The sequence below is a fragment of the Microcebus murinus genome, chromosome 5 (genome assembly GCF_040939455.1).
Source record: "Microcebus murinus isolate Inina chromosome 5, M.murinus_Inina_mat1.0, whole genome shotgun sequence".
NCBI classification, from domain to species: domain Eukaryota; kingdom Metazoa; phylum Chordata; class Mammalia; order Primates; family Cheirogaleidae; genus Microcebus; species Microcebus murinus.
In genome coordinates, this window is record NC_134108.1 from 109,567,501 (window position 1) to 109,590,951 (window position 23,451).

At 65.5% G+C, this 23,451-nt stretch overlaps 1 protein-coding gene across 3 annotated transcripts in view; it reads left to right on the forward strand.

Moving 5' to 3' along the window:
- Positions 1 to 23,451, forward strand: part of GRM4 (glutamate metabotropic receptor 4) — a 122,700-nt gene that overhangs the window by 93,851 nt on the left and 5,398 nt on the right. For 2 of the 3 annotated variants that reach the window (XM_020286983.2, XM_076003425.1), the window contains 4 exons: positions 2,443 to 2,643; positions 2,838 to 2,974; positions 13,947 to 14,882; positions 21,315 to 21,561. In XM_020286983.2, coding sequence (XP_020142572.2) covers positions 2,443 to 2,643; positions 2,838 to 2,974; positions 13,947 to 14,882; positions 21,315 to 21,561 — 1,521 coding nt within the window. Of the gene's footprint in view, positions 1 to 2,442; positions 2,644 to 2,837; positions 2,975 to 13,946; positions 14,883 to 21,314; positions 21,562 to 22,575; positions 22,633 to 23,451 lie in introns of all 3 variants that reach the window. The other variant, XM_076003424.1, reaches the window with a different exon arrangement.

Sequence of the window (23,451 nt, forward strand, 5' to 3'; positions counted from 1 at the left end):
AGGAGTGGTGGCTTCAGCTGGACCCTCGCCGGACCCTGGAGGGAGGAGAGGCTGAGGCTGGCTTGGGGGAGGTACGTTTCCACTAGAGACACAGCCAGCCTCCAGGGCCGCGGTGTGCCCTTGGCCTTGGGAGAGAGCTGCCTGCTGCCTGCAGTGCCACAGCCCAGCCCGCGTCTCTGGTTAATGACTCAGTCTCACCTCCGTGTGAGACCAGGGCGCGTGGGGGCTGCGCAGGGGTGCTCTGTGGCTCTTCAGGCAGGAGAGGACAGGGCAGGGGTGGCGGGGGCAAGGGAAGGGTCCAGGGGGGATCTTTCCAAGGGATTGCCCAGTCCCTCCGCGCCCTTTGGGGACAGGGTCGTCCCTTTCACTTCTCTCCAGGCCCTCAGAACCCTGTGAGCAGAGACAAGAAGGCAGGAAGGGGAAGCTGGAGCATTTGCCTTTCACGTTTGTGCCTTTGCCTAGAAAGAGTGTTACCTGGTAGCAAGCTGCAGACAAGGCCCAGGTCACGTGCAGTCTGGGATGGGGGGGGGGGTGTCTGGAAGCTGGGAGTGCCTGTCCTGTCGCCCACTGGTGTGTGACCTGGGCTTCTCTCTCTGGCCTCATTTTCTCGTCTGTAAAGTGACAGTGGGAGCAGATGGCGCCTGTGGCCCTGCCATCCCCAGCACCGAGTCCATCATTTCTAGCATCCATCCACGGCCCGTGTCTGCACTGGGCTAGGCTGAGAATGGCCAGCTGAGTGAGGGGATCAGGTGTGGAGCAGACCCCAGGGAGACACAGTCAGAGTCCCTGCCACGGGTCTGCCTCCGAGGTGCCCAAGGCAGAGGGGTGGGCACAGTGACCTCTGGAGTTCCCAGGGAATCAGGGCCCAGCGCCGACTCAGCCCAACCTGGCCCCACATGGGAGGCTCAGGCCCCTGGCCCGCAGGGCTGCAGAGGCAGGGCTGGGCACGGGGGCTTACGCGGGGTAATTTCCTTGGTCTGGCCTTGAGGAAGGAGGCTGTGGGCCGTGCTGTGTGCAGGGCTGTGGCCTTGGGAGGGAAGCCGGGCTTCCCTGGCTCTGCCTGTCCTGCCCGTCCCTCCGCCTGCCACCCTCCTGTCCCTCCCCGTCTGGCGGAGTGCGGCACACAGGCTTGGGGCTGCAGGACCGGGTTGGGGTCCAGCTCTGCAAGGTCCTGGAACGTGGCTGAGCCTGTTTGAGCCTCTGGTTCTTCGTCTCTGTAATGGGGGTGAGAGCTCACTGCACGGCATTGTTGTGAGAGTTCAGTGAGTTCCTGTCCATGAGGAGCCCAGCACGTAGCAGGTGCGGGGTGGAAGTTAGCAGCCATTGTCATTTCATGTGATTTGACATCATCATTACCCGGGGCCCAGGCCAGGGCCACCTCCTCCTCCGCAAAGCCTTCCGGCCTGCTCCAGCCCAGGGCCCTCAGCAGCCACCTCGGAAGCCCCATCTGACCGCTCAGCACGTATGACACCCGGGGCAGTGCCCGGGCTCTGAGTGCGCCCGTCCCTCAGCTCCCTGGCGCCGCGCAGGAGGCAGGACCATGAGCCCCTCCTTGCTGGCCAGGACGCTGAGGCCCAGGAGCTTGCGGGGCCCAGGGCAGAGCAGCTGGGTGGGCGCAGGGGGCCTGAGATGGGAGGTCGGATCCCCAAGGCCGCAGTGCAGTCTGCAGTGAGAAGGTGGGGGGCCCCAGGGCAGAGCGGCTGGGTGGGCGCAGGGGGCCTGAGATGGGAGGTCGGATCCCCAAGGCCGCAGTGCAGTCTGCAGTGAGAAGGTGGGGGGGGGCACCTCCAGTTTGCGAAGTTCACTCTGGCTCTTTTGGGGGTGTCACTGGCTGGGGAGGAATGGCTGGGGGTGGTGGTGACTTCCGGTGTCTGGGATGACTGGAAACCACTGAAGGCACAGGAGAACAACCTTTCAAGCTTTCGGGCCTGTCTCCCTAGCAGTGCCGTGGGGTGAGAGCAGCTCACTCTGCTGGGGCGGCTGTGCGTGGTGGGCTGCCTTGGGGGCACCACTGTCCTCAGGGACAGACACAGCCCCGTCCTGGCCATTTCTCAGCCCACAAGGGGCAGCTGCCCCCACAATGCCCCCAGGCCAGGCTGAGGGGTAGGCAGCCGGTGCCGCCACCACAGGGAGACCCTCCGGACAACTGCCCTTCAGCGTGATGGTGGCAGGAGGCCCACCCTGGCTGTTCTGGGCCTCGGGGGCACGTGTCAGCGGTGCAGTGAGGAGGCCAGTGGGCCCTTCCCTCACCCCTCGGGCCTGTCCCCGGGGTCCTCCGCAGGACCATCTCCTGGGGGCAGGAGCGGGACTGGCTGGGCATCAGGAGGGCCGGCGTGCACCGCTGCACCGTGCCACCTCTCCGGGCGCCAGGGGCGCTGTTGCTCCCACCACACTGCTGTGAGCTGGTGGCTTCACGGGCGCCCTGCCCCGTGTTCCTTGCAGACCGTGAGCGCATCGGGCAGGACTCTGCGTACGAGCAGGAGGGGAAGGTGCAGTTCGTGATTGACGCCGTGTACGCCATGGGCCATGCGCTGCACGCCATGCACCGTGACCTGTGTCCCGGCCGCGTGGGGCTCTGCCCGCGCATGGACCCCGTCGATGGCACTCAGCTGCTGAAGTACATCCGGAGCGTCAACTTCTCAGGTGGGCGTGGTGTGGGCGCTGCCAAACCCCAGTGTGCAGTGCGGTGGGCACCGGGCGAGGGGCCGGGGCTCCGAGGGGAGGGGGCGGGAGGGTCTCCTGCTGAGGGCGACCCTCCAGGGACAGTCCAGGGAGGGCTCCCCAGAGCTCCTGCCCCCCTGGTCCCGGCTCTGCAAACACACCCGCCCGCCCCACAGGCATCGCAGGGAACCCCGTGACCTTCAACGAGAATGGAGACGCGCCCGGGCGCTACGACATCTACCAGTACCAGCTGCGCAACGGCTCCGCGGAGTACAGGGTCATCGGCTCCTGGACCGACCACCTGTACCTCAGAGTAAGCAGAGGGCGGGGAGGGCCCCAGCGCCCCGGAGAGAGTCGCCCCACTGTCCCAGCTCCCACTGTCCTAACCCCTGGGGCAGGGCAGGGCCAAAGGGCGGCAGCCGCTGGCTAGCTCTGGCCGCTAGGATCGCTGGCGCCAGGCTGGGCTTTCTGCCCAGGGCCCCCACCCCAAAGGGAAGACAGGGCAGCCGGATTTTGCCCGCCTGGCCGCTGCCCCTTGCTCGGCCTGGGCCATCCTGTCTGCCGCCCACTGGCAGAGCGCTGGGGCCACACTGGGCAGAAGAGCTCTCACCGAGTGACCTGACTCAAAGGCCTGGCGCGGTGGGAAGACGGGGAGGCAGAGCGCAGGGTGTTGGGGTGGCGGGCACAGGCCCGGTGGCATTGCTGGCCCTGGCCCCGGCCGCACCACGGCGCACTAGAAGGGAGTCCTTTCCCGGGCCCTCCCGGCCGTGCGTTCCTAGCTCACAGAACATCCCAGGGACGTGGAGACTTCCCTCTCGGCCTCAGTGTCCCCAGGTGTAAATAGAGCAGTGTTTTGGAAGGGAAGGACCTGTGGTTGTGCCCCAAGGAAATGCTTGTGGACGTGGTCTCCACCTTACAAGGCTGAGGGGGAGCTGCGCTCAGTGAGGGCTCAGAGTGACACCGTGGAGGGACAGAGGGACTTGGGGCCCAGGTCCTAGTCTGGCCTCAGCCATCCTTGTTCTGGGACCTGGAAGACTTGCAGGGTGTCCCCGCTGTCTCCTCTTGGAACAGCCTCTTCCAGCGAGGCCCCTCAGGCTCGCGCTCCACTGCGCCTTCCACCCATGATCTCATTCAGCCCCAGAACCTTCAAATCAGAGGAGATATTTCAGGAAACCGCCCTGGGGAGACCGAGGCCCTCCCCTAAGCCCCCTCGTGGCAGGAGCAGAGCCGATCCCTGTGACGAGGCTGCTCGCATTGCAGAGCGGAGGGACGGACAGGGCGGGGGGGCCCTGGGCAAAGGGACGGGGCCCAGGCAGCGGGGCGAGTCTCGGTCGGTGCTTGGGCAGAGTGGCAGCAGCTGGTGCTTACTGAGCCTGCTGCGCCCCAGCTGCTGCTCCAGCATGTCACTTTGCTGAGGGGATGGCTCCCTGAGGTAGACACTGTTATCCCATTTTACAGATGTCCCAACCGAAGGTGGCAGGGCCTGGGTGTGTGTGGGTGGCAGTGGGATCCTTCCTGAAGGTCCCTTCCCCAGGAGTACAGGGCCGCTCCACCCAGCCAGACCGTCTTCGTGGCCCATCCTCATCCTCCGTTACCCTCTCGTCTGTCAGGCCCGGGCAGAGCAGGGGCGGTGGCGGGAGGTGAGGTGGCGCTGGACTTTAACCATCACTCCTGCCCTGCTTTCTCCCTGAGTGGCTTGGTTTGGGTGGCAGGCAAAGCACCTACCTGGCCACTGTCCGCTGTGAGGCGGCCTCATCCCTGATGCCCTGGGCCTCATTGCCGGGGCCCGCTTAATTCTTTCATAGCTTCCACTGAGAGTTGCGGGGCCTCCCGCATGTGCCAGCCCCGAGCTGGGGCTGGAGCCTCAGCAGGGAAACAGACACAGCCCACCCCGCGTGCGGCTGATGCTCTACTGCACGTAAAAAGTCTTTCCATTAGGCCTCTAAGTGGTCACTAAGTGGAAGTGACCCAGAGTAACAAAGGGTAGCATGGGTTCCTGTCTGCTTTCATTGCTTCAGATGAGAAAATAAAGGATCAGAGAGGTCAAGCATTTGCTCAAGGCACACAGCCAGCTAGCAGCAGAACTGTGATCTCAGGACGGGACTGCATTCACTACTCTCTCCACCGGAACCACAAATCTTTACAAAACACTCGCCATCATCCTGTGTCCCCTGGGAAAGGTCTTTCCCCCGCACCCCCACAGCTCCAGTGCACAGGGACTGTCCTGCCCGGCCACCCCGCACCCTCACAGCTCCAGTGCACGGGGACTGTCCTGCCCGGCCACCCCGCACCCTCACAGCTCCAGTGCACGGGGACTGTCCTGCCCGGCCACCCCGCACCCCCACAGCTCCAGTGCACAGGGACTGTCCTGCCAGGCCACCCCGCACCCCCACAGCTCCAGTGCACGGGGACTGTCCTGCCCGGCCACCCCGCACCCCCACAGCTCCAGTGCACAGGGACTGTCCTGCCCGGCCACCCCGCACCCTCACAGCTCCAGTGCACGGGGACTGTCCTGCCCGGCCACCCCGCACCCCCACAGCTCCAGTGCGCAGGGACTGTCCTGCCCGGCCACCCCGCACCCCCACAGCTCCAGTGCGCAGGGACTGTCCTGCCCGGCCACCCGCACCCCCACAGCTCCAGTGCACGGGGACTGTCCTGCCCGGCCACCCCGCACCCTCACAGCTCCAGTGCACGGGGACTGTCCTGCCCGGCCACCCCGCACCCCCACAGCTCCAGTGCACGGGGACTGTCCTGCCCGGCCACCCCGCACCCCCACAGCTCCAGTGCACAGGACTGTCCTGTCCGGCTACCCCGCACCCTCACAGCTCCAGTACACAGGGACTGTCCTGCCCGGCCACCCCGCACCCTCACAGCTCCTGTGCACAGAGACTGTCCTGCCCGGCCACCCCGCACCCTCACAGCTCCAGTGCACAGGGACTGTCCTGCCCGGCCACCCGCACCCTCACAGCTCCAGTGCACAGGGACTGTCCTGTCCGGCTACCCCGCACCCTCACAGCTCCAGTGCACAGGGACTGTCCTGCCCGGCCACCCCGCACCCTCACAGCTCCAGTGCACAGGGACTGTCCTGCCCGGCCACCCCGCACCCTCACAGCTCCAGTGCGCAGGGACTGTCCTGCCAGGCCACCCCACACCCTCACAGCTCCAGTGCGCAGGGACTGTCCTGCCCGGCCACCCCGCACCCTCACAGCTCCAGTGCGCAGGGACTGTCCTGCCCGGCCACCCGCACCCTCACAGCTCCAGTGCGCAGGGACTGTCCTGCCCGGCCACCCGCACCCTCACAGCTCCAGTGCGCAGGGACTGTCCTGCCCGGCCACCCCGCACCCTCACAGCTCCAGTGCACAGGGACTGTCCTGCCCGGCCACCCCGCACCCCCACAGCTCCAGTGCACGGGGACTGTCCTGCCCGGCCACCCCGCACCCCCACAGCTCCAGTGCACGGGGACTGTCCTGCCCGGCCACCCCGCACCCCCACAGCTCCAGTGCACGGGGACTGTCCTGCCCGGCCACCCCGCACCCCCACAGCTCCAGTGCACAGGGACTGTCCTGCCCGGCCACCCCGCACCCCCACAGCTCCAGTGCACAGGGACTGTCCTGCCTGGCCACCCCGCACCCCCACAGCTCCAGTGCACAGGGACTGTCCTGCCCGGCCACCCCGCACCCCCACAGCTCCAGTGCACAGGGACTGTCCTGCCCGGCCACCCCACACCCTCACAGCTCCAGTGCGCAGGGACTGTCCTGCCCGGCCACCCCGCACCCTCACAGCTCCAGTGCGCAGGGACTGTCCTGTCCGGCTACCCGCACCCCCACAGCTCCAGTGCACGGGGACTGTCCTGCCCGGCCACCCCGCACCCCCACAGCTCCAGTGCGCAGGGACTGTCCTGCCCGGCCACCCCGCACCTCCACAGCTCCAGTGTGCAGGGACTGTCCTGCCGGGCCACCCCGCACCCCCACAGCTCCAGTGCACAGGGACTGTCCTGCCTGGCCACCCCGCACCCCCACAGCTCCAGTGCACAGGGACTGTCCTGCCCGGCCACCCCGCACCCCCACAGCTCCAGTGCACAGGGACTGTCCTGCCCGGCCACCCCACACCCTCACAGCTCCAGTGCGCAGGGACTGTCCTGCCCGGCCACCCCGCACCCCCACAGCTCCAGTGCACAGGGACTGTCCTGCCCGGCCACCCCGCACCCTCACAGCTCCAGTGCGCAGGGACTGTCCTGCCTGGCCACCCCGCACCCTCACAGCTCCAGTGCACAGGGACTGTCCTGCCCGGCCACCCCGCACCCTCACAGCTCCAGTGCACGGGGACTGTCCTGCCCGGCCACCCGCACCCTCACAGCTCCAGTGCGCAGGGACTGTCCTGCCTGGCCACCCCGCACCCTCACAGCTCCAGTGCACAGGGACTGTCCTGCCTGGCCACCCCGCACCCTCACAGCTCCAGTGCACAGGGACTGTCCTGCCCGGCCACCCGCACCCTCACAGCTCCAGTGCACAGGACTGTCCTGCCCGGCCACCCCGCACCCCCACAGCTCCAGTGCACGGGGACTGTCCTGCCCGGCCACCCCGCACCCCCACAGCTCCAGTGCGCAGGGACTGTCCTGCCCGGCCACCCCGCACCTCCACAGCTCCAGTGTGCAGGGACTGTCCTGCCGGGCCACCCCGCACCCCCACAGCTCCAGTGCACAGGGACTGTCCTGCCTGGCCACCCCGCACCCCCACAGCTCCAGTGCACAGGGACTGTCCTGCCCGGCCACCCCGCACCCTCACAGCTCCAGTGCGCAGGGACTGTCCTGCCTGGCCACCCCGCACCCCCACAGCTCCAGTGCACAGGGACTGTCCTGCCTGGCCACCCCGCACCCTCACAGCTCCATGGCGCAGGGACTGTCCTGCCTGGCCACCCCGCACCCTCACAGCTCCAGTGCACGGGGACTGTCCTGCCCGGCCACCCGCACCCTCACAGCTCCAGTGCGCAGGGACTGTCCTGCCTGGCCACCCCGCACCCTCACAGCTCCAGTGCACAGGGACTGTCCTGCCTGGCCACCCCGCACCCTCACAGCTCCAGTGCACAGGGACTGTCCTGCCCGGCCACCCCGCACCCTCACAGCTCCAGTGCACGGGGACTGTCCTGCCCGGCCACCCGCACCCTCACAGCTCCAGTGCACAGGGACTGTCCTGCCCGGCCACCCCGCACCCTCACAGCTCCAGTGCACAGAGACTGTCCTGTCCGGCCACCCGCACCCCCACAGCTCCAGTGCACAGGGACTGTCCTGTCCGACCACCCACACCCTCACAGCTCCAGTGCACAGGGACTGTCCTGTCCGACCACCCGCACCCCCACAGCTCCAGTGCACAGGGACTGTCCTGTCCGGCCACCCCGCACCCTCACAGCTCCAGTGCACAGGACTGTCCTGTCCGGCCACCCCGCACCCTCACAGCTCCAGTGCACAGGGACTGTCCTGTCCGGCCACCCCGCACCCTCACAGCTCCAGTGCACAGGACTGTCCTGTCCGGCCACCCCGCACCCTCACAGCTCCAGTGCGCAGGGACTGTCCTGTCCGGCCACCCCGCACCCTCACAGCTCCAGTGCACAGGGACTGTCCTGCCCGGCCACCCCGCACCCTCACAGCTCCAGTGCACAGGGACTGTCCTGCCCGGCCACCCCACACCCTCACAGCTCCAGTGCACAGGGACTGTCCTGTCCAGCTACCCGCACCCTCACAGCTCCAGTGCACAGGGACTGTCCTGCCCGGCCACCCCGCACCCTCACAGCTCCAGTGCACAGGGACTGTCCTGTCCGACCACCCGCACCCCCACAGCTCCAGTGCACAGGACTGTCCTGTCCGGCCACCCACACCCTCACAGCTCCAGTGCACAGGGACTGTCCTGTCCGGCTACCCGCACCCTCACAGCTCCAGTGCACAGGACTGTCCTGTCCGGCCACCCACACCCTCACAGCTCCAGTGCACAGGGACTGTCCTGTCCGGCTACCCGCACCCTCACAGCTCCAGTGCACAGGACTGTCCTGTCCGGCCACCCCGCACCCTCACAGCTCCAGTGCACAGGGACTGTCCTGTCCGGCCACCCACACCCTCACAGCTCCAGTGCGCGGGGACTGTCCTGTCCGACCACCCGCACCCTCACAGCTCCAGTGCACGGGGACTGTCCTGTCCGACCACCCGCACCCTCACAGCTCCAGTGCACGGGGACTGTCCTGCCCGGCCACCCGCACCCTCACAGCTCCAGTGCACAGGACTGTCCTGCCCGGCCACCCCGCACCCCCACAGCTCCAGTGCACAGGGACTGTCCTGCCCGGCCACCCGCACCCCCACAGCTCCAGTGCACAGGGACTGTCCTGTCCGACCACCCCGCACCCTCACAGCTCCAGTGCACAGGGACTGTCCTGCCCGGCCACCCCGCACCCTCACAGCTCCAGTGCACAGGGACTGTCCTGTCCGACCACCCGCACCCCCACAGCTCCAGTGCACAGGGACTGTCCTGCCCGGCCACCCCGCACCCCCACAGCTCCAGTGCACAGGACTGTCCTGCCCGGCCACCCCGCACCCTCACAGCTCCAGTGCACGGGGACTGTCCTGCCCGGCCACCCCGCACCCTCACAGCTCCAGTGCACGGGGACTGTCCTGCCCGGCCACCCCGCACCCCCACAGCTCCAGTGCACAGGACTGTCCTGCCCGGCCACCCCGCACCCTCACAGCTCCAGTGCACAGGGACTGTCCTGTCCGACCACCCGCACCCTCACAGCTCCAGTGCACAGGGACTGTCCTGTCCGACCACCCGCACCCTCACAGCTCCAGTGCACAGGGACTGTCCTGCCCGGCCACCCCGCACCCTCACAGCTCCAGTGCACAGGGACTGTCCTGTCCGACCACCCGCACCCCCACAGCTCCAGTGCACAGGGACTGTCCTGCCCGGCCACCCCGCACCCCCACAGCTCCAGTGCACAGGACTGTCCTGCCCGGCCACCCCGCACCCTCACAGCTCCAGTGCACGGGGACTGTCCTGTCCGACCACCCGCACCCCCACAGCTCCAGTGCACAGGACTGTCCTGTCCGGCCACCCCGCACCCTCACAGCTCCAGTGCACAGGGACTGTCCTGCCCGGCCACCCCGCACCCTCACAGCTCCAGTGCACAGGACTGTCCTGTCCAGCTACCCGCACCCTCACAGCTCCTGTGCACAGAGACTGTCCTGCCTGGCCACCCACACCTTTACAGCTCCAGTGCACAGGGACTCTCCTGCCCGGCCACCCCGCACCCCCACAGCTCCAGTGCACAGGGACTGTCTTGCCCGGCCACCCCGCACCCCCACAGCTCCAGTGCACAGGGACTGTCCTGCCCGGCCACCCGCACCCCCACAGCTCCAGTGCACAGGGACTGTCCTGCCCGGCCACCCCGCACCCCCACAGCTCCAGTGCACAGGGACTGTCCTGCCTGGCCACCCGCACCCTCACAGCTCCAGTGCACAGGGACTGTCCTGCCCGGCCACCCCGCACCCCCACAGCTCCAGTGCACAGGGACTGTCCTGTCCGACCACCCGCACCCTCACAGCTCCAGTGCACGGGGACTGTCCTGTCCGACCACCCGCACCCTCACAGCTCCAGTGCACAGGGACTGTCCTGTCCGACCACCCGCACCCTCACAGCTCCAGTGCACGGGGACTGTCCTGCCCGGCCACCCCGCACCCTCACAGCTCCAGTGCACAGGGACTGTCCTGTCCGACCACCCGCACCCTCACAGCTCCAGTGCACAGGGACTGTCCTGCCTGGCCACCCGCACCCTCACAGTTCCAGTGCACAGGGACTGTCCTGCCCGGCCACCCGCACCCTCACAGTTCCAGTGCACAGGGACTGTCCTGCCCGGCTACCCGCACCCTCACAGCTCCAGTGCACAGGGACTGTCCTGCCCGGCCACCCCACACCCCCACAGCTCCAGTGCACAGGGACTGTCCTGCCCGGCCACCCCACACCCTCACAGCTCCAGTGCACAGGACTGTCCTGTCCAGCTACCCCGCACCCCCACAGCTCCAGTGCACAGGGACTGTCCTGTCCGGCCACCCACACCCCCACAGCTCCAGTGCACAGAGACTGTCCTGCCTGGCCACCCACACCTTTACAGCTCCAGTGCCCAGGGACTGTCCTGTCCGGCTACCCGCACCCTCACAGCTCCAGTGCACAGGACTGTCCTGCCCGGCCACCCCGCACCCTCACAGCTCCAGTGCACAGGGACTGTCCTGCCCGGCTACCCGCACCCTCACAGCTCCAGTGCACAGGACTGTCCTGTCCGGCCACCCCGCACCCTCACAGCTCCAGTGCACAGGGACTGTCCTGCCCGGCCACCCCGCACCCTCACAGCTCCAGTGCACAGGACTGTCCTGCCCGGCCACCCCGCACCCCCACAGCTCCAGTGTGCAGGGACTGTCCTGCCCGGCCACCCGCACCCTCACAGCTCCAGTGCACAGGGACTGTCCTGCCCGGCCACCCGCACCCTCACAGTTCCAGTGCACAGGGACTGTCCTGCCCGGCCACCCGCACCCTCACAGTTCCAGTGCACAGGGACTGTCCTGCCCGGCCACCCGCACCCTCACAGCTCCAGTGCACAGGGACTGTCCTGCCCGGCCACCCGCACCCCCACAGCTCCAGTGCACAGGGACTGTCCTGCCCGGCCACCCGCACCCTCACAGCTCCAGTGCACAGGGACTGTCCTGCCCGGCCACCCGCACCCTCACAGCTCCAGTGCACAGGGACTGTCCTGCCCGGCCACCCCGCACCCTCACAGCTCCAGTGCGCAGGGACTGTCCTGCCCGGCCACCCCGCACCCTCACAGCTCCAGTGCACAGGGACTGTCCTGCCCGGCCACCCCGCACCCCCACAGCTCCAGTGCACAGGGACTGTCCTGCCCGGCCACCCCGCACCCTCACAGCTCCAGTGCACAGGGACTGTCCTGCCCGGCCACCCCGCACCCCCACAGCTCCAGTGCACGGGGACTGTCCTGCCCGGCCACCCCGCACCCCCACAGCTCCAGTGCACAGGACTGTCCTGTCCGGCTACCCCACACCCCCACAGCTCCAGTGCACAGGGACTGTCCTGCCCGGCCACCCCGCACCCTCACAGCTCCAGTGCACAGGGACTGTCCTGCCCGGCCACCCCGCACCCCCACAGCTCCAGTGCACAGGGACTGTCCTGCCCGGCCACCCCGCACCCCCACAGCTCCAGTGCACAGGGACTGTCCTGCCCGGCCACCCGCACCCTCACAGCTCCAGTGCACAGGGACTGTCCTGCCCGGCCACCCACACCCTCACAGCTCCAGTGCACAGGGACTGTCCTGTCCGACCACCCGCACCCTCACAGCTCCAGTGCACAGGACTGTCCTGTCCGGCCACCCCGCACCCCCACAGCTCCAGTGCACAGGGACTGTCCTGCCCGGCCACCCGCACCCTCACAGCTCCAGTGCACAGGGACTGTCCTGCCCGGCCACCCCGCACCCTCACAGCTCCAGTACACAGGACTGTCCTGTCCAGCTACCCGCACCCTCACAGCTCCAGTGCACAGGGACTGTCCTGCCCGGCCACCCGCACCCTCACAGCTCCAGTGCACAGGGACTGTCCTGCCCGGCCACCCGCACCCTCACAGCTCCAGTACACAGGGACTGTCCTGCCTGGCCACCCCGCACCCCCACAGCTCCAGTGCACGGGGACTGTCCTGCCCGGCCACCCCACACCCTCACAGCTCCTGTGCACAGAGACTGTCCTGCCTGGCCACCCACACCTTTACAGCTCCAGTGCACAGGGACTGTCCTGTCCGGCCACCCCACACCCTCACAGCTCCAGTACACAGGGACTGTCCTGTCCAGCTACCCGCACCCTCACAGCTCCAGTACACAGGGACTCTCCTGCCCGGCCACCCCGCACCCTCACAGCTCCTGTGCACAGAGACTGTCCTGCCTGGCCACCCACACCTTTACAGCTCCAGTGCACAGGGACTGTCCTGCCTGGCCACCCCGCACCCTCACAGCTCCAGTGCACAGGGACTGTCCTGCCTGGCCACCCGCACCCTCACAGCTCCAGTGCACAGGGACTGTCCTGTCCAGCCACCTCGCACCCCCACAGCTCCATGGCGCAGGGACTGACCTACCCAGCCACCCCGCAGAAGGGCTACACTTGACAAGCCCTTTGGCTTCTAAGGCAATATACACCCTGTCTTCCCAGAACCGCAGGACAACCTTCTTCCTTGTGGTTTCCCTCCCACTTTGCCAGGAGGTTTCTTTGGATTCTCTTCCCACACCACCGTCCCTTTTTTCAGCCCTGAAACCCTCCCCACGGCCTCCAACCCGCTGGTCATACTCTCTCAGGAGGGAGCACCTAGCAAGGACGGGGGCCAGGCTGGCCGGGCTCGCTGCTCTGACTGAGCCTTTCCTAAGAGCCACTTTATTTAGAGCAGTGCTTTGATCCAGCTCCCAGGGGTAGCAGAGCTCCCTTTCCCCAGGGCGTGCAGCTCTGTTGGGCCTTTCGCTTACTTTCCAGAATATTGTAACATATTCAGTAGGGCGTGACAACACTCCTGTGGCTCCTTTGCTCACAGCCTGTGTCTTCAGAGACATGTAACTGTGAGTAGCACTAATTTAGAGCAAGTTGTAAAGAAATGCGAACCCCTGAGCACACATTAAGGGTCCTCTGATTAAATCCTTGTTCATTCTCTCTGCTGACCCCAACTCCCTGGGCCGCTCGGAGCACTGGGGGCTGAGCCACGGGGCAGTGCATCTCCCACTCCAGTGTGCACATGAATCGCCTGGGGGGTCTCTATGGAAACCCAGATTCTGTATGCGTAGGTCTGGGGTGGGGCTGAAATGTGCATTTCCAACAAGCACCTAGGCGCTGCCGCTGCTGCTCAGGACCACTGTGAGCAGCGAGGCCGTGGGGGCTGGGAGCCAGGGCTCCTGAGTTCTCTTTGCTCTGCCGCTGATGCTCCATCACTCCGAGTTGCCACTGCTGCTTTCTGGGCTCAGTTTTTCCATATGAGGCTTGAGCGTTTGGGGTCCCATCAGGTTTCCCCGTAGGTCAGTAGTGTGTGAGTTCTACAGGAGAGCTTGTTGCTGTCCAGCCGTCATGTTTCGAAAGTCCTGGCAGAGTCTGGGCAGCTGGACTTTTAGCCAACTGACTGGATAATTCAGGTGCGGGGCTGCAGGGCGTCACCCAGGGGCGGCCCGGGGCGCTGGGGCAGGTCCTGAGGCCTACTGCACGGTGCTGTCGTTGCCAGATGGAGCGGATGCACTGGCCGGGCAGCGGGCAGCAGCTGCCCCGCTCCATCTGCAGCCTGCCCTGCCAGCCGGGCGAGCGGAAGAAGACAGTGAAGGGCATGCCCTGCTGCTGGCACTGCGAGCCCTGCACGGGGTACCAGTACCAGGTGGACCGCTACACCTGTAAGACGTGTCCCTACGACATGCGGCCCACGGAGAACCGCACGGGCTGCCAGCCCATCCCCATCGTCAAGCTCGAGTGGGGCTCGCCCTGGGCCGTGCTGCCCCTCTTCCTGGCTGTGGTGGGCATTGCCGCCACGCTGTTTGTGGTGGTCACCTTTGTGCGCTACAATGACACGCCCATCGTCAAGGCTTCTGGCCGCGAGCTGAGCTACGTCCTGCTGGCGGGCATCTTCCTGTGCTACGCCACCACGTTCCTCATGATTGCTGAGCCCGACCTGGGCACCTGCTCGCTGCGCCGCATCTTCCTGGGGCTGGGCATGAGCGTCAGCTACGCCGCCCTGCTCACCAAGACCAACCGCATCTACCGCATCTTCGAGCAGGGCAAGCGCTCGGTCAGCGCCCCGCGCTTCATCAGCCCCGCCTCGCAGCTGGCCATCACCTTCAGCCTCATCTCCCTGCAGCTGCTGGGCATCTGCGTGTGGTTTGTGCTGGACCCCTCCCACTCGGTGGTGGACTTCCAGGACCAGCGGACGCTCGACCCCCGCTTCGCCAGGGGTGTGCTCAAGTGCGACATCTCCGACCTGTCGCTCATCTGCCTGCTGGGCTACAGCATGCTGCTCATGGTCACGTGCACCGTGTACGCCATCAAGACCCGCGGCGTGCCCGAGACCTTCAACGAGGCCAAGCCCATCGGCTTCACCATGTACACCACCTGCATCGTCTGGCTGGCCTTCATCCCCATCTTCTTTGGCACCTCGCAGTCTGCGGACAAGGTGAGCGGCAGGGCCGGCGGACGGTGGGGCATGCTCCGGAAGTGCCTGCCTTCAGGCCGCGCTGCCTTCTCTCCTGGTCGCTGCAAGGTTTTCTCCCCTCTCCCTCTCTCTGTTCCTGCCCTCTCCTCTTTTCCCTCTCTCTGCCTCATCCTCTCCTTTGGCCTGTCCTTCCTTCTCCCTGCCCCTGCCCTCCTCCTCTCCTCTCCTGTCCCCTTCTCTCCCTATCTCTCCATCCCTGCCTCCCCACCATCCCGCCTCCCTCCCACCTCCTCCTCCTCCCCACCCCCTTCCCATCAGCCTGGGATGCTGCACCCTCTGACTCCTTTCTTTTCAGACTCCTTTCCTGCACCTCTCTCCCTACGCAGTCTTCCTTCCAGTCTGCTCCGCTCTGCTCCCTCCCCCACGGCCCCTGCCCCTTGCAGGAGCCCCGTGGTCCCTGAGGAGTGGGACATACTGGGTGCACCCACCCTCTCTCCCATCCCCAGTTGCCACAGGAGCTGGGTCCTGGCCGTGCCAGCGGTGGCCCTTCCCTCCCTTGGCTGGGGCCTCTGTGTCGCGTGGCCCGACCTGAGGACCTGGTGCACCCCAAGGGAACATTGGGCTCTGCCAACATCCCAGCCCTTCACTGGCTGAGTGCCTTGAGGGACTGGGAGTCACTGAAACCAGGGGCATTGTGGTGGACCAAGAGCCCCAGGTCCAGGCCCAAGCTCTGTGTGTCACTCTGGGATCTGGCCCGCTGGCCTGTCCTGCCTCAGTTTCTTCCTCAGTAAACTGGGGCCGTGACCCTTGCCCTGCAGACCTTCAGGTTTGCAGCAACCACGTGACACAGCGGGTGTGCAAGCAGTTGCCACACTGTAAGGACGGTGGGGCTGACAAAGCCCGAGGAGGGGGGTGGGCACGAGTCAGAGAGGTGACAGGTGACTGGGGAGGCTGCGGGAAGGACTTTGGCTTTGACTGTGACTGTGAGTGAGAAGACAGCCACTGTGCCTCTGAGCAGCAGAGGGCCAGATCTGATGGGGGCTGGAAAGGACCCTGGCTGCCAGGCGCAGGCAGCTGTCAGAGGCCGCTGTCGTGGTCTGGGCGGAGGGTGCAGGCAGCAGGTGCGGTGCGCAGTGGGCAGTCTGGGCGCGTCTGGAGGCAGGCCGCAGGGTTGCTGACGGGGTGCACTCGGGGTGAGACACGGGAGAGAGTCAGGGGAAGCCAGGGGTCTGTTCTGGGCGGTCGGGAATGAAGGGGGAGAAGGCAACAAGGGGAGCCTGCATGGGGGCAGGGGATGGGGGTCCTTTGGATGCGCTAAGTTCGGGGTGCCCATTGGACATCCAAATGCGGCTGTTGAGTCAGTGGCTGGATATAGGGATCTGGAGTTCGGGGGCATGTTCTGGGTTGGAGACGTAACTAGGGAGCCATCAGCCTGAGCCTGGCATTTAAAGCCATGAGCCCAGGTCCAAGTTCCTAGGGATGCTTGGTGTTCAGTGAGACGGCCACCAAAGCTGCCACGGATGGGTGGTGCTTGTCATGTGTCAGATGCTTTGCCTAACAGCCACCAGGGCCATGGCAGCTTGCAAGGGTAGGCCTCATCATGCCTACTTGCAGACGAGGTACTGGAGCACAGAGAGGGCAAGTGACTTGCCTAAGGTCACACAGCCGAGGGCGGCACAGCTGGACTTGACTCTGCTCTAATCAGGAGCCCCATCTCCAGCCCACACCATCCCGTAGCTCTGGGCCACCTCACCCACCCTGGGACTTTCTCGGTGGAGCCCACCGCTTTTCTCACAGCTCCTCGAGGGCAGGAGCTGTGTCCTCCACTTGGAATCCCAGGGAGGCCTGTGGCCGTTTTCCAGCGGTGGCCGTGTGGGCTGGAGGGTTCTAGGATGCAGACCTTGGGGCTGCCAGTGAGCGGCTGAGATCTGAGGCTGGGCCTGGGCTCAGCAGGGGCACACCGCCCCGCATGCCGGGGCCCAGCGGAAGCCGCGGGGAGCTGGGCTGGGGCCCCACCAGGCCTGCGGGAGGCTCCCCGCTGAGCACAGGTTCAGGTAGAGGCCTTCAGTGCCCACGGGCCTGGAGCCAGCAGGGAGGGCACTCCACACCCCGGGGAGCTGACAGCTAAGAAATCACCTTGGTCATTCCAGGGGCCCCTTCGCATGCGCCCATGCTCCCTCGGGGAGGAAAGGCAGCGCTGGGGCCGCCGCGGTGGGCGCAGCCCCCTCCGCCTTGCCATGGTTCCCTCTGCCTGCCTGCCTGCACCAGCCCAAGGTGCCGGACCCCCACCTCCACATACGGGGGTCCAGCCCCTCTCACCCTCTCACCCTCCAGGCCCTCCAGGTGACCCCACCTGCCTCTGATTTCTCCCGTTGTAGAAGGTTCCCCAGCCCTGATCATGAAAGGAGCCTCTCACGTGACCTCCCCAGAGCCCCGGGGAGGGGCAGGGGCTTGCCCCTGGTCACACAACAGGCTGGCCTCGCCCCAATTTGTGGCCATACAGCCTGGCTCTGCCCCTTGTGGCTAGGACATGGGACATGCCCTTCTCCCTTTGTGGGCCTCTTCATGGGGACAGGGTGGAGGGACGAGCTGTGAAGTCCCTGTGGACGGACGGCCTCCCCACGCACCTTAGAGGCTTGGGTGACCCCGGGGGCTATGTCCGGGCCATGTCTTGCCAGAGCTGCAAAACGCCCCAGTGTGAGCTGCAGACCTGGCTGCCAGGTGTGTGTGTGTGTAGATGGAGTGGGTGTGGCTGTTGTCAGGAGCTGTGGTGTGGGTATAGGAGTGCGTGTGTGCCTTTTTGTGCATGTAGGTGTCTAGCAGGGCGTGGGCGCATACGCCTGTGTGCATGCCGATTGGATGGGGATGGGCCGATGTGTGTGCCGAGTGGTATGTGGCTGCTGCTGTGCGTCTGGGTGTGCAGATCACGTGTACCCAGGAGTGTTTGTGCGCACAGGTGTGCAGCTGTGTGAGTGCAGGTGTGAGTGTGTGCAGGTGGATGTGTGTAGGTATCTGTGAATACATCTGTGTCTGTGTGTGTGTACCCAGGTGTGTGTGTGTGAGCCCAGGTGTGTCTGGGCCAGGTACAGGTGTGTAGCCGTGAACTCAGGTGTGTGTGCAGTGCACATATGCGTGCATATATAGGCGTGCCCAGGTGTGTGCGCACACACTTGCACATGCTCAGCTGCGCCCGGTCCCCCAGGGTGCAGGCGCTGGCACAGAGTGAAGCTGTCTGTGCGCTCTGGTGAGCAGGCGATGGATTTCTCGGCTTTAGCCTGGATTTCCAGGGCTTAGCACCGCAGCCATGTGGAATTGCCCTGAGCTACCGGGGCGGCTTTCTCCACTATGTGGGGTTCCTGCTAGCCAGGCCTGGGCAGGACGTGGCTGTGGAGGTGGGCCAGGGTGTGTGAAGTTCGTTTGTCTGGTTTGTACAGATTCTGGGGCTCTTGGTACCCACCAGGGTTGGCCAGGGCAGAAGGCCAGAGCAGGAGCCCAGAGCAGGCAGAGCTCCCCAGCTCCCGCCAGGCCCTTGCACCCTGCACTCACCAGGCCTCGCACCATAACAGGAAATTCACCACCCACACCCCTGGCTACTCCTTTCCATGCCCTTTGCCCCACCCTATGTGAGCCCTTCCCCTCCCCCCCCACCAAACCAGCTTGGACTACCTCCTGGGAGGGAGTGTAGCAAGGGCCATCTTCAAGGCACCAGCGGCTGGGAGCTGGGTGGCTGGGAGAAGAGGGGAGGGAGGGGACCACAGCCGGAGGCTGCCTCTCACTCTGCCTGCCTGTGAGCCCTTGGGGTGCCGGTTCCATCCCTGCACACGCACCTTCCTTCACACAGGGCTCTAGAAACGAGGTCTGAGACAGAGGCAGGCAGTGGTGGGGTGCGAATTTCAGACCCTGGGGCAAGGGGAGGAACTGGGGTGGCAGCCCCACTTCTGCAGTGCACAGGGCCTACCTCCCAGCTGGGGGTGGTGGTGGCGGCCTAGAGGAGCCCCCATTGCCCATGCTGGGAGGGAGGGGACCCAGCAAATTGGGGGAGGGCAGCTTTGCTCAAGTTTGATCTGCTTACGCCCCTCCCTATATTTTGTTTGCAGAAAGTCTCCTAGGCTGAAAAACAAAACAGACTATGACTGTGTCAGTGACTGTGCTCACGCCTCTGCTCAGTGTTGGCTCGATAATTTTCAGGGCCCGGTGCAAAATGAAAAGGAAGAGCTCTTTGTTCAAAAATTATTCAGAGTTCAAGCCAGCAGCAGCAGGGCATTAAACCAAGCACGGGCCCTTCCGGGCACAGGCCCCTGTGTGACTGCACAGGCTGCACGCCCAGAAGCTGCTCCGCCTGTGTTAATGGAGGGACCCCTGCCACCCAGAGAGGGGAGGAAACTTGCACAGCATCCCACACAGGCCAGGGCAGAGTAGGTCTAGCGCCCAGGCTCTTGGCTCCCAACACAAGGCCGTGTCCACTGCAGGGCTCACTGTGGTCCCGCCAACTCCATGCGGGCCCCGTTGCGCACTACCCCATCAGCAAGGGGGCAAAGCATCTAAGGTAGGCGTCTGACCTGGAACACAGCCCCTGTACCCAAGGTCCCCAGTGTGGAAGGAGAGACAGCCCCCGCCCGCAGGGCACCCTCATGCTAATGAGGGAGACACATCTTGTCCCAGGGACTCCAGTCCAACGGTAAAGACCCAGATGACACTTATTCCCCATTAGCCCAGGACTCCAGTGTGTTCTACAAGGGTCTGTTCTGATGCTCTGCTGCCTGTCCCTCCCCTCCTCACTCTGGCCACTGGCCCATCTCAGGGCGGGGGAGATGGCCACACGCTCCCTGTGGCTTGTCATGACCTTTCTGCCGACAGAGCAGCTCTGTGCCCGTGGGTGAGAGAGTGGGTGTGTGCGAGGGCTGGAGAGTGTCTGTCTGTGTCTGGGGGGTGTGTCCTTGCTGGAGGACAGAACCTGTGACATTTCCTGGACGCTGGCAAATGGGGCCACCTCTCCATGCTCCCAGACTCCTTGCCCACGGAGCCCTGCTTGATCTGGGCCGCACCAGCCTGGAGGCTGGGCTCACAGGAGTGCCAGCTCCTTGGCTTGGGAACATCTTGGCCATGTGGCTGTGCCCCGTGTGTGTTCTCAGTTTTAGCCCAGCACCTGCAAACACTAAAGCAAGTTTCATGTGGCTTCCCAGTCTGTGCGTGGGGCACCCTCATGGTTTGGGTGAGGTAGGTGCTGTCATCGCATTGCACTGATGAAAAAACCTGAGGCCTACAGAGGGGCAGGACTCTCCTTTTAGACCCTATTCCTTTCCAGGCCCTCTGCCAAAGGTAGGAAACCCAGGGAAGGGTGGCTAGAGATGAAGGCCTTCAAATCCAGGGTCATGAGGCATTTAAGGAGAGGCTGGTGGGAGATGGGAGGAATATGAGGACAGGCCCCTGTCCTCAGGTTACTATTACACCAGATGAGGCCAGGGCCCCTTGCACTCAGCAGGCAAGCCCAGACCTGTGTGCCACACTGCCGGGCTGGGTGTAAGAAATGAAGGGTGTCATGAGGGTCTGAGGGAGCTGGAGATCAGGGGAGGCTTCCTGGACGAGGAAGCGTATCAGCCATGCCCTGGGGGAGGGTCTAGGCCCAGAAACGGCACACTGGGGGCAGAGTACTTCCTGCCTCCCTCAAGCCCAGACCTGGGAGACAGCTAGTGTCTGCCCTGGCCACACCTTGGCTGAGGGAGCCAGAGGCACAGCTGATGCCTGGAGGGTCGGAAGGAGGGAGGAGGTGGGGAGGGGAGTCCCAGGTGGGGCAGTGGGAGTTGTCGGTCCTGCCCCGAAGGCCCCTATAGAAGAATGGATTACCAACAACCAGATTAATGGGCTTTCATTTCGCTACACATCTGTCACTGTTAGTGCTGGTGAGCGAGCATGAAATGAGCTTTGCCTGCACTGCCACTGCCGTGTCTCGATGGGTGCTGTGGCTCCTGTGCCAGCCATCCCCTCTGCATGGGGGGCCGTGGGGGGCTGTCGCCGAACGGGGGCCTGCTTCGGGGGGCTGTGGCACGGCCACCGGGAGCTACTCCGAGGCACCAGCAGATGCTCATCTCGCCATGAGCTCTGAGAAGGGCCTGCTGGGGCCCCGAGAGCCCTCCTCAGGAGCGCCTCCCCCACATAGCCTGTAAGGCCACTCACAACTGCCCTAGGAGGTAAGTGCTGTAATTATCCTGCCCATACTGTAAGTGAGGACACTGAGGCACAAGGTGTGACGAGCTGGGAGTTGTGGAGCTGATATTTGAACAGAAATTCTGTTCTAAAGTTCAGCTCCACACCACAACTGCCTTCAGCCTGAAGCCTGTGGGACGCAGGGTGGGGTCCCAGGTCTGCCCCTGCCACGCCTGTCCCTGGGCGGGAAATGGAGGAGTCAGGGCGGAGGCTGGCGAGCGGGCTCTGACGCTGCCCCGCCTCCCCCAGCTGTACATCCAGACCACGACGCTGACCGTGTCGGTGAGTCTCAGCGCCTCGGTGTCCCTGGGAATGCTCTACATGCCCAAGGTCTACATCATCCTCTTCCACCCGGAGCAGAACGTGCCCAAGCGCAAGCGCAGCCTCAAAGCCGTTGTCACCGCGGCCACCATGTCCAACAAGTTCACACAGAAGGGCAGCTTCCGGCCCAATGGCGAGGCCAAATCCGAGCTCTGCGAGAACCTGGAGGCCCCAGGTGAGCGCCTGGCCCCGCCCCTCTTCCCCTGGGCTGCCCAGGCCCCGCCCCTCTTCCTCTGGGCTGCCCAGGCCCCGCCCCTCTTCCTCTGGGCTGCCCAGGCCCCGCCCCTCTTCCTCTGGGCTGCCCAGGCCCCGCCCCTCTTCCTCTGGGCTGCCCAGGCCCCGCCCCTGCTCCCGCCCCGCCCACGCCCCTTCCCCAGCCTGGTCCTCTAGGGGGACTCTGGGAGAAGCCCAGGGCGGCAGCTGAGCGGCCAGCCTTGGGGGGGGTATATCTCAGGGAGAGTCTTGAGGCACCAGGTTGGAGCCGGTTCTATCCCGCCGCCTCCAGGGAGTCTTGAGAGAACCTTAAGGGCCCCCAAGGCCAGTCCTGGCTGCCCCCTGCAGGGGTGTCTGCCCCACCTGGAGTGAGGCCCCGGGGCCCGGTTCTTGCCCAGCGGCATCAGCCTCAGACTCTGTCCTGGGCCACATCTCCACCTGCCCTTTCAGTCCCTCTGGGAGGAGGGGTTTTCTCGGGGTCCCTGCTCACTGGCCCTTGGGTAACCTGGGGACAGCGGCCCTGGTGCCAGAGCAGCTGTAATCCCCAGCTTGGCTTTGGCCAGCCACCCCATAGCAGGGCCCTGAGAAATGGGGACCCAGGATGTGGGCCGGCCAGGACAGGAGAGGGGTGGGTGGGCCGAGGGGCCTGCGGAACTGCCTGCCACAGCTCTCTGGCAGTGAGTAGCTGTGGGGATGCTGGAGGAGCCCTCAGCACAGAGGGTCACACTTTGGCGGGGAGGGAAGGCAGGGACCTCGGCATCTGCAGGGCAGGCCGCAGGCCCCTGCGAGGCTGGGTAAGGAGCAGTGCCACCATCTTTGCCAGCTTCCCCCTTCCTCCTGGCGCCAGCCCTCTGTGCCTGAGGAGGGAGGCAGAGAGGAGGAGGGGCAGGGATGTCAGGACAGGTTAGGCCCAGGGGGCCAGAGTAGTGGTTTCCAGTTCTTGGCCCCTTACTCTAGCACAGACCTACCCTGCCAGTTTTCATCCTCAGCGCAGCCTTGCAAGGCAGATGGTTTTGTCATCTGCGTCATACAGGTGAGGAAAGAGGCTCAGAAAGAGGGCAGGGACTGCCCAGGTCACAGAGCCAGCAGGTGGCAGGGCTGCCTCGGCTGCCTCCACTGCTCAGGCAGAGGGCGGCCTCTGCCCCGGGCGAGCACAGGGCCTCCAGCCATGGGGTGGGGCTCTGCGGGCCTCACTTCCAGCTGCCCTGGGGCGGAGAGGGGCGGAGGGGCCTCTGTGGTCACCACAGCCCCGCTGCAGGCCTGGCTTCCTCCCTGGGCACCTGGAAGTGGCCCAGAGGCTAAATGGCAGCTCCTGCCTGCGCTGGCTCTGGAAGGCTTGGGCTTCCCTTGGTAGGGGGGAGAGTTTGAGATCCCGGTGGGGCCTGGGAGCTGGCACTGTGCTTCCTCCCTCTAGTCTGCACAAGGCCAGGAATGAACATTTCAGATGCAGCAGGAGGGACGCAGGCCAGGCCACAGGAAGGCCCAGAGCCAGCCCCGGAGAGGAGGCCCTTGTCACCCCAGCAGCAGAAACAGGAGCCTGTCCCTTCCCACAGAGCCTCCCGCGGGCCCAGCCTGGGGCTCTGGGTGGAGCGTCTTCCTTTCCATCCCCAACACCGTTCCGAAGGAGGCAGTCCCTTCCCCTGTGTGGGGACTTGACTCCCCACAGTCCCCTCCGTGTTGAGCAGTCTTCACTGCAGTCCTGCGAGGCCCGGCTAGGGCCAGGGGTTTGGTGACCCCTGAGATCATGCAGCCAGGTGGGGGCTGGGCGGCCCCAGCAGTGTCTCTTGGCTCTGGCTTCATGTGGCCTCCTGTTCTCTGGGGTCCCCATCCTCTGCGCCCTGCAGCATGCCTG